The sequence below is a fragment of the Agrilus planipennis genome, unplaced genomic scaffold, assembly GCF_000699045.2.
Source record: "Agrilus planipennis isolate EAB-ADULT unplaced genomic scaffold, Apla_2.0 scaffold156, whole genome shotgun sequence".
Taxonomy (NCBI): Eukaryota; Metazoa; Arthropoda; class Insecta; order Coleoptera; family Buprestidae; genus Agrilus; species Agrilus planipennis.
This window is the reverse complement of record NW_020438859.1, coordinates 395,916-406,233: the sequence shown is the minus strand read 5'-3', so window position 1 is coordinate 406,233 and position 10,318 is coordinate 395,916. Positions and strand designations below refer to the sequence as shown.

At 34.8% G+C, this 10,318-nt stretch overlaps 2 protein-coding genes across 2 annotated transcripts in view; both read left to right on the top strand.

Moving 5' to 3' along the window:
* LOC108741019 (rho guanine nucleotide exchange factor 11) overlaps positions 1–10,318 on the top strand; it is a 123,184-nt gene that overhangs the window by 104,569 nt on the left and 8,297 nt on the right. Inside the window, exons 19-25 of the mRNA XM_018475586.2 lie at positions 7,050–7,130; positions 8,171–8,361; positions 8,432–8,658; positions 8,725–8,918; positions 8,979–9,231; positions 9,294–9,525; positions 9,650–9,734. Coding sequence (XP_018331088.1) covers positions 7,050–7,130; positions 8,171–8,361; positions 8,432–8,658; positions 8,725–8,918; positions 8,979–9,231; positions 9,294–9,525; positions 9,650–9,734 — 1,263 coding nt within the window. The remainder of the gene's footprint in view (positions 1–7,049; positions 7,131–8,170; positions 8,362–8,431; positions 8,659–8,724; positions 8,919–8,978; positions 9,232–9,293; positions 9,526–9,649; positions 9,735–10,318) is intronic.
* On the top strand, positions 34–1,639 carry LOC112906664 (rho guanine nucleotide exchange factor 12-like). The gene is made up of 6 exons (XM_025981252.1): positions 34–240; positions 311–537; positions 604–797; positions 858–1,110; positions 1,173–1,404; positions 1,529–1,639. Exons 1-6 carry the CDS (start codon positions 138–140, stop codon positions 1,615–1,617), a joined length of 1,098 nt encoding a protein of 365 aa, XP_025837037.1. The 5' UTR covers positions 34–137; the 3' UTR covers positions 1,618–1,639.

The window sequence follows — 10,318 nt, the reverse complement described above, 5'->3', positions numbered from 1 at the left end:
GTATTTAATAGAGTAGTCTGAGTAGCAGTTTGCTTTACTTTTCGTGTAGTAAATCGTCAGAAAGTCCAAGTACCTCCCTCGATGCCGTATCCAGGTTTCCAGACACCCACCCGGCTGGAACGGGATGGGATAGTGACATGGAACTGGAAGCTGACCCTCCCGACTGGCAAAGTTCAGTACCTGAAGACGAACTAGCCGGCCTGCATCCATACGAAAAAAAAAGACAAGATGTTATCAACGGTTAGTTAGTGATAACGACGACGTTGCTTTTGGAGAAGTAGATGATGTGAATGAGTTTTTTCTCTTTTAGAAATTTTTCACACAGAAAGGTCACACGTTCGGAATCTCAGAGTTTTGGAACATGTATTTTGTAAACCGTTGCATTCCTCAAAAATCCTCAAACAAGAGGACCTCAATCTCATCTTTGCGAATTTGAGTGAACTGTTAGACCTCCACGTTCAGTTTAATGCCGCTATGAAGAATAAACGGAAAGAGGAGTCGATTGTTGGGGAATGTGGAGACCTCCTCCTCAATATGGTGATTATTTCGAAAAATAATTCCAGTTGAGTTTGGATTGTAAATTGTTGTGATTTTTGATTGCAGTTTGACGGTACGACAGGTGAAAACTTCCAAAGAGCTGCTGCCACTTTTTGCGAAAGGCAACAACTGGCGTTAGAGTTTATCAAAGAAAGGCGAAAAAAAGATTCCAGGTTCGACAATTTCCTCTGCGAGTGCGAAAAAAATAATTTGTGCAGGAGGTTACCTTTACAAGGAATTCTTCCCACAGAAATGCAAAGGTAAATTTTCTTCGTTCCTAAAGATCGTTGCAGGTCATTTTGTCATTTTTTTTTGGTCAGGTTGTCGAAGTATCCTTTGCTATTGGAAAGGCTGATAGACAGCGAGGAGAAATTGAAGGATACAGATTCCGGCTACACGCAGGCCGAGCTTAACAAGCTCAGGCAGGCACATGATCGGTCCAAAGAAATACTGAACCACGTGAACGAGGCGGCCAAAGTTGCCTTCAACAGAGCCAGGCTCGAGGAGCTGCAGAAGCATTTAGACACATCTATGTTCGAAAAGACTGATCATGCTATTGTTAATGAATTTAAGGTACGAACAACAATTAATTACGATTATGTTGCAAGTAATTATGTCTTTTGTTTTTGTTTCAGAATTTAGATTTAACGAAATATAAGTTAATTCACGAAGGGCCTATGCACCTGAGGAGACCGAACAAACAGCCCCTGGCTGTCCACGTCGTTCTCTTAGAAGAAGCTGTGATACTTCTGCAGAAAGATGCTGAACGCTACGTCCTCAAGTTCTTTCAGGCAGGGACGCCAAACCAGCAGTATCTCGCACCCGTCATGAAGACTTCCTCCCTCATCGTCAGAACCAACGCTGCATGTAAGTAGTTCGAAACGGTCTTCTTTTGTCTTTAGTTTATTGTTGTGGTGGTTTTTGTTTCGTATCGTAAAATGTCCTCTTTTGTTTTTGATTGTTTAATATCTTTTTTTTTGTTTGTTTCTAGCGAAAAGTTCCTTGTTTGTTGTCAATACTTCTACGCACAGTCAGATGTATGACCTTGTGGCGAAGGACTCTGTAGAAAGGGACATGTAAGTCACCAATTCTTTTTCTTTTTTAATTGATTTGCGTAATAAATTTTTTTGTTTGTTCATTTATTTATTTATTTATTTGTTTATCAAAGGTAAGTTTCTATTATTTAAATATTTTTTTGTTTGTATGAAGTATAATCAGTGGCAATGGGTTTTTATTTAAATCAGAAAATTTGATGTTTAATTGATACGTCTTGTTTTCGAGGTGCTTGATTGAAATGAATATTAATTTTTTTGTGTTATAGAACTTGTTTTTAGTTATCAGGTTTAAAGTTAAACTTTCAAGGAGAAATAAATTTAAAAGCAACATTAGAATCAGATTTTTGGATTCTGAATGATATTTTTCTAAAGAGGGTTAAAAAATCTTTTGTTGTACTAATATTTTATCGTATTCGTGTGCAAAAATTGAAAACACTTGTTTTCATTGCAAATGGAGTCTAAAATTCGTAATTTTTTTATTTCATTTTATATTTATTTCCTGTTGTTGAAAATTTGTTTGTTCTAGTATTTTTTATAATAGGAAATGAGGTTGAGAATTATTGGATTAATTATATTATAATATTCAATAATTAATTACATTTTATAGTTGTTGAAGGTCGTATTAGCATGAGATTTGTCTTATTATGTATTTGAATGTATTTATCTCCTACTCGAAGCTGTCGACTATCACAGGTTTTCAAATAGCACTTGTTAAAAATAATTCGTGCTTACTTCAGAATTTTACATAGTTGAAATTGAACTACTACGAACAGTGTTGTAAACGCCCTCGGTAGAAAATTGATACAATTTGTGAGATTCAAAATTATTCGACAAAATCCATGAGAATATCGAATTGTCGAACTCGTAACTATCATTACTCTATAAGGTAGTAGCTTCTTTTCTCAAAGTAGATTAATTAAACATGTTGGCACATCTAAAGACCTACTTAAGGCAGTGTAAAATAACCTAATTTTCCTCCTTAATTAATGATTTTTCATCAACCGAATCGGAATCGGAAATCAGATCGTTACGATCGATCGATTGACTGATTCGTTTGAAGATTGATTAGACTGTGAAAATTTATTGCACTATCGTCCCACGCCTTTTTCGCTCTCTGTTTACATATCGTACCATCACCAACGGCGTTTTCCGTAATTTTCGGACTTCAAGCGCGTGCACAGTTTGTTTTTTCTGTTGCGCGTGGTTAATTAAAAGTCCCAGTTTATCCTGGAACTCGCGTGTACCTGATCGCAATTTTTGTTTGTTTACATAACCTTGAAAATAAATAGGACTTCCTGGAGGATAGGTTGGGAGAGAAGGTACAAAATACATTTGCGTAAAGTAGGCAAATAAACCGGGAAAAGGAGGACTTATGTAAATAGGCGGGTGACTTAGTCCTTACAGGATGACCACAAATCGGGAATTTAAAAGGGGCTCGAACGAACCGGAAATTGGCATCATTAGAATATCAATGAACTTGAATAGTTAAATAATAAAATAGATTCCGATTTATACAAGTTCAAATTTTATAGTTAGAAGAATGAGTTCCTCAATTTTAATTACAATTACAGTAGATACATCGGATATTATAACGAAACTAATATGTGAAGCTAAGGCAAGTGTGGTGAAGTTTGAGCTAGTAAGAAAAGTCGGCGCCAGAGAACAACGTGCCTAGTTAAGTAGGGGAATTACCGAGTTATTTACGTGAAACTTAAAAACTACAAAAGCAAACCAAAATGACAGATTTTTTATTAAATTATAATTAAACGTACATTTATTTGTTGTTCGTAAAATGTCCATGGTAACGGTTCTTTTATTATGTATTTTAATCGTTATAAGCGATCTCTCTATTGTAAACTGGATTAGAATAGTAACAACTTGAGTATATGTATAGTATACTAAACTGATAATTAATAAATATTACTCTCCCGTGGGTAAGGGCACAAAATATAATTTTTTTTAACCGTGTATTTTTCGAGTGTACCTGTACATATATAAATTTTTATTGTATTTTGGGCGTCCTCTCTGTATTTACTTCTGCGACCATTTTTAAAAATATTTATGAATTCACGTTATAAGTTTAGTTCGTGCCGTACGAACTGCATACATCCGTTGGGTTTAAAAGCCATTAAAAAGTCAGATTGCCGCGACCGTGAAAACTCACACGTTCAAAGGCATCGGCGTTAGACGCAGGTTGCCTTCTTAAAGTTTGTCGGAAATTGTTGTTTGTTTTTTACCGAAAGAAAAAAATTTGGAGTAGAGAAGCAAGCGGTGTTTAGATTGGCTGTAGTTTTCACCGTATCAGAGGCTTTTTCCCTTCCGGGTTTACAAAATCAAAAATACAATTCGGCTACTACTTACTTTTACATCGTGGTTTCGTCAATTAATCCAATCGGATCAGTGCTGCGAACATTCAATCAAATTTAATCAAAAAGTTTGTATTTGATATTGTTTAAAACGATCGTCGTATTGTAATTGTGCTGATTTTTGTTCGAACAAAAATGTTACAACGAAGAAAATCGTTTACTATAGAAGGGGAGAAACGTGTGTGTAATTTGGAAAGAAGGGGTAGTTTGGTGCTACCAACCCAAATACATAAGTTAGAGAAGGACGAAAAGAGGAGGGGAAGTCTTATAGCAAGGTAGTTGTTTGTGTTTGTCATTCAGAGTTATATAGTTTCATTTGCAGTAAAAATTAAATTGCACAACAGAAGTTATTAAAATTTTTCAAAGANAGTAGCCTGTTGTAGGCTGTTGATTGATGAGATTTTCACGCGAAAAACTCGAAAAAAAAAAGTGTTTATATAGTAGAATCCTGCAGGAACTTTTTTTTTTATAAAATTATTGTGAATAATATGTATTGGTAGAAATTTTATTCATGCAACAAATACCCTTAACCTATTCGTTTAAGGTCAGAACACAGCGGTGAACTTGAATTAAATAGAATTTGGTTATATGGGTACATATGAGGGCTAATATGCATAAACAAACATCACCTAAAGAAAATGTGTAATCAAAATTCTATTTGCATCCTTTTTTATTGTAGTAGGGCATATAATGCTGCCCTTCTTAATCCTCAATTTTTGTTTTGAATTTACAAAGCCTTAATAAATTGAACATCATTAGTTTTTTTTCGTGTTATCGATTGAGGGTTACGTCATCCACCAGCATGGATGGATCGACTGTAGAAATGGGTCGACACTTGGCTCTTCCATATCGATTTTTAATTATTAACCTTTCATGTTAAGTTGCAAGTTTTATTGGGTATAAAAGACGTCCCGCATTTTACCGATAAAAGGATGGAGGTAGGTGGGCACGTTAGCAAAAATTTTCACAATCAGTTTACCCACGACACTCTGAAGGAAGAACTTCACCGGTTCCAATGTCGCGTAAAACAGAAAACGAGTTTGGTGTTATTTGTAAAAAGTTTAGTTATTATTGGTGTAGTGTTTGTTGTCTGAGTTGGGTGGTTTTGACTTGAACTTTTCGAAAAAATTGGTCATGACAACCTTCAACGTTATGCAATGCTCCAAAGTGCAATGTGATGTGGATATACCAAAGTAAACGTTAAAATTATTGAAGGTTTTTTTTTATTTCTTTTACCGAAATTGCATATATTGCTTTTCGATATTCAACTGAGTTGCAAACGCATTTAAGAAAGAATTTCATCAAATATTCGCAACCAGTTTTTCAAGTTCTTCACAACAATCTTGTTTAGGACAAGCGTGAGTCATATGGAAGATGCATTTGAATTTTCTTGCATTTTGCGAAGAGTAAGAGTTTTCCTAATTTGACACGTATTTATACCTAGATGCATTATGCGTAATCGTCAGTTTAAAAAGGAATTATCCTCATAAGGGTTTTAATGGAATTGTTATTTAAAACATTGGTTTGATCCTTAATACGGAAAAATCAGGTTTAGGTGCTTATTATAATAGTACAGATCAACGAAATCAACTATTATAAAGGAAAAATTAGAAGGACTAAATGTGATCTTGCTGCAGCACATCAAGATTTTGAAACATTTTAATGCCACAATCCCGAGTTGCCGCATTTGGATTTCAAATTAAAATTTTATTTAGGGCAATTTTGGAACCAGATTCAATTTCTCCATTAAATAATACATCGGCAATGTATGCTCTTTTTGGAATTGGGTTTTTTTTCGGGCAACCACTATAGATAGCTCAAAATGAATTAGAAAAGAAAGTACGATAATCATTTCTGACTTATTCTTTGATGGCGCATTCAAAATTCAAACACAAGGAAAGCTACAAGCCGTTGAAATTTCGAGATATTTTAATTTTTACGTTAAGTTATATCAGAATCTTGATGTGCTGGAGTAGTTAATCGTTTTTCGAAGAAGGTGTAAAAAAGGCGTGCAATAATTAGAGGAAGAAAATACGTTAGAGCCAACGGCTATTGTGTCGGTTGGAAACTGTTAATAGCGACTGACTAATAAAGCGGATAGTATAATAGGTGTGTTAACCTGCGACGTGATTGGTTATTAAATCGTGAAGGGAAATTCGATTATGTAATCGAGACAGATTTATTATTGGATACTTATTGCTATGTAGTAGAGAAGTAGAGAGCCTGGCATGAGACAATAACTAACCGACATTTGATGCAAATTAAAGGCAGGTCCGGCCTGAGATTGTATTCCTATTCGTTCTTTAAGTAACTGCGAGTTTTATTTTAATGAAAACTGACTGGTAATGATAAAAGTTTGACTACATACAGTAGATATCGGTTATAACGACGTTGAAGCGGTGAAATTTCTTTCCAACTGCTTAAAGGGCGTCCTTTTATAGACTATTTTGCCAATTTCTTAAAATTAAAGAAAGATGACTATCTTTAACTCATAGGTAAATAATGAATGTGACCTGAAGGTCGTGCTTGGAGAGTCCGTCTCTATAAGAGATAGTTTGATTTGTTGTTACATCAAATTATAAGTCATACTTGCTGCAGTTTTAAATGCCGCAAAAGTCCAATAATTATCATGAGAAAAAATATTTTGAAAACGTTTGAGTTAGATGCCCAAATGCGCCTGAATCATTAGCCACAAAGTAAGTTATCGCGTTATCGCAGAATAAATGCCGACTGAATCATACACAATGAAATATCTTTGCCAAATTGGATTAAAGATAGTTTACATGAAACGAATCTATCTAACGTTAAGTAGAGGTAAAGTTTATTCTGTTCGCGTGATATACAAGCAATTGTATTTTAGATCGCGATAAATCAAAGTTAAATCGGGTGAAATGTTTATCAGCCCTTCCTTCATCCTAACTAGACTTGCATTCCTGTTTCAAAAATGACACATGTATATGCGGCAAAGCAAAACAGCGACGTTATTTATCTTTTTTCTTTTGCAACCGCTTTTGTTTTATAAACGCGGCCAACGTGCGTTTATATCACTGTCTTTTTCCGAGACATGAACAGCTTTCTTGGATATTTTTAGGGAAAACGATGACCTAGATCAACAAGGACTGCCTTACCCTGCTCACTCGGGCAGTTCTTCTAATTCCAGTCTCTCTTCAAAGTAAGTACATACATTTCTGTATATTGTTTTTATTTTTATAAAACAATCTTTTGCTCAACGAGTGTAATAGAATAAAAGACGAATTTTCTCATTTTTATTTATTCTACTATGTTTCGTGAAATAATTTGTAATTTTACCTCCAAAAGACTCTTTTGGTACAGTCTGTATATGCAAAGATATTGAACAAAATGCGACAAACATCCTTTTTATTCCGTTTGTGGTAAACCAATTCAGGGTCGTATTTCTATCATCATGCATAAAAATAGTCTCTGTTTACATAGATAATTTAATTGGTTGCTAACTAAAAAATCTTAAAAATATACCGATGTCTTAGTTAAGATATGATATTTTTTTTGTGTTTTCTTCTTTTTGATGTCGACAGAATTGCTAGCAAATATCATATTTTATGTTACTTTCTTGCTAATGTTGTATTTACAATTTGTTAATGTGCCTATTTTGAACTTTTAGTGCTCAAATGTTTTAAAGATTTCTTTGACATCGGAATTTATTATTGGCAACGTTTTAAAGGCCAAAAATAATACAGCCTCGTCCTATCTTAAATAACCCATTCAGATTTTTACGTAGAACGTTCAGAATCCTACAAAATACGATAATTGTAGTTATCGAGAGGAGTCTTTATTTCGGGTTGACATTCGTAGCTGTAGTGTTTTACAAACGTTAATTTATGCTTTTTTCTTTGAAAAGTCGCAAACAATGTTCACAAAACGCTGTCAAATTTGGAGCCTGTAAAGGTGTTAATTTTTCAATACCAGATACCAGTTAAAACGTCTATAAACGTATTTATTAATGAAATGAGTCAAAATGACTCTTGACTTTTGTCGGCTTTTTTTTTCGATCTGGATTTTGAGATCGAATGTTAGGATCCTGTTGATGATATGACATCTTAGTTAATTGATACCTACCTATGCGTGCTTGTTTCCAAAAATTTTTCGAGGAAGTAATTGTTGCGAGTCTTTTGGAGTTATGATGGGTATTTAATAGAGTAGTCTGAGTAGCAGTTTGCTTTACTTTTCGTGTAGTAAATCGTCAGAAAGTCCAAGTACCTCCCTCGATGCCGTATCCAGGTTTCCAGACACCCACCCGGCTGGAACGGGATGGGATAGTGACATGGAACTGGAAGCTGACCCTCCCGACTGGCAAAGTTCAGTACCTGAAGACGAACTAGCCGGCCTGCATCCATACGAAAAAAAAAGACAAGATGTTATCAACGGTTAGTTAGTGATAACGACGACGTTGCTTTTGGAGAAGTAGATGATGTGAATGAGTTTTTTCTCTTTTAGAAATTTTTCACACAGAAAGGTCACACGTTCGGAATCTCAGAGTTTTGGAACATGTATTTTGTAAACCGTTGCATTCCTCAAAAATCCTCAAACAAGAGGACCTCAATCTCATCTTTGCGAATTTGAGTGAACTGTTAGACCTCCACGTTCAGTTTAATGCCGCTATGAAGAATAAACGGAAAGAGGAGTCGATTGTTGGGGAATGTGGAGACCTCCTCCTCAATATGGTGATTATTTCGAAAAATAATTCCAGTTGAGTTTGGATTGTAAATTGTTGTGATTTTTGATTGCAGTTTGACGGTACGACAGGTGAAAACTTCCAAAGAGCTGCTGCCACTTTTTGCGAAAGGCAACAACTGGCGTTAGAGTTTATCAAAGAAAGGCGAAAAAAAGATTCCAGGTTCGACAATTTCCTCTGCGAGTGCGAAAAAAATAATTTGTGCAGGAGGTTACCTTTACAAGGAATTCTTCCCACAGAAATGCAAAGGTAAATTTTCTTCGTTCCTAAAGATCGTTGCAGGTCATTTTGTCATTTTTTTTTGGTCAGGTTGTCGAAGTATCCTTTGCTATTGGAAAGGCTGATAGACAGCGAGGAGAAATTGAAGGATACAGATTCCGGCTACACGCAGGCCGAGCTTAACAAGCTCAGGCAGGCACATGATCGGTCCAAAGAAATACTGAACCACGTGAACGAGGCGGCCAAAGTTGCCTTCAACAGAGCCAGGCTCGAGGAGCTGCAGAAGCATTTAGACACATCTATGTTCGAAAAGACTGATCATGCTATTGTTAATGAATTTAAGGTACGAACAACAATTAATTACGATTATGTTGCAAGTAATTATGTCTTTTGTTTTTGTTTCAGAATTTAGATTTAACGAAATATAAGTTAATTCACGAAGGGCCTATGCACCTGAGGAGACCGAACAAACAGCCCCTGGCTGTCCACGTCGTTCTCTTAGAAGAAGCTGTGATACTTCTGCAGAAAGATGCTGAACGCTACGTCCTCAAGTTCTTTCAGGCAGGGACGCCAAACCAGCAGTATCTCGCACCCGTCATGAAGACTTCCTCCCTCATCGTCAGAACCAACGCTGCATGTAAGTAGTTCGAAACGGTCTTCTTTTGTCTTTAGTTTATTGTTGTGGTGGTTTTTGTTTCGTATCGTAAAATGTCCTCTTTTGTTTTTGATTGTTTAATATCTTTTTTTTTGTTTGTTTCTAGCGAAAAGTTCCTTGTTTGTTGTCAATACTTCTACGCACAGTCAGATGTATGACCTTGTGGCGAAGGACTCTGTAGAAAGGGACATGTAAGTCACCAATTCTTTTTCTTTTTTAATTGATTTGCGTAATAAATTTTTTTGTTTGTTCATTTATTTATTTATTTATTTGTTTATCAAAGGTAAGTTTCTATTATTTAAATATTTTTTTGTTTGTATGAAGTATAATCAGTGGCAATGGGTTTTTATTTAAATCAGAAAATTTGATGTTTAATTGATACGTCTTGTTTTCGAGGTGCTTGATTGAAATGAATATTAATTTTTTTGTGTTATAGAACTTGTTTTTAGTTATCAGGTTTAAAGTTAAACTTTCAAGGAGAAATAAATTTAAAAGCAACATTAGAATCAGATTTTTGGATTCTGAATGATATTTTTCTAAAGAGGGTTAAAAAATCTTTTGTTGTACTAATATTTTATCGTATTCGTGTGCAAAAATTGAAAACACTTGTTTTCATTGCAAATGGAGTCTAAAATTCGTAATTTTTTTATTTCATTTTATATTTATTTCCTGTTGTTGAAAATTTGTTTGTTCTAGTATTTTTTATAATAGGAAATGAGGTTGAGAATTATTGGATTAATTATATTATAATATTCAATAATTAATTACATTTTAT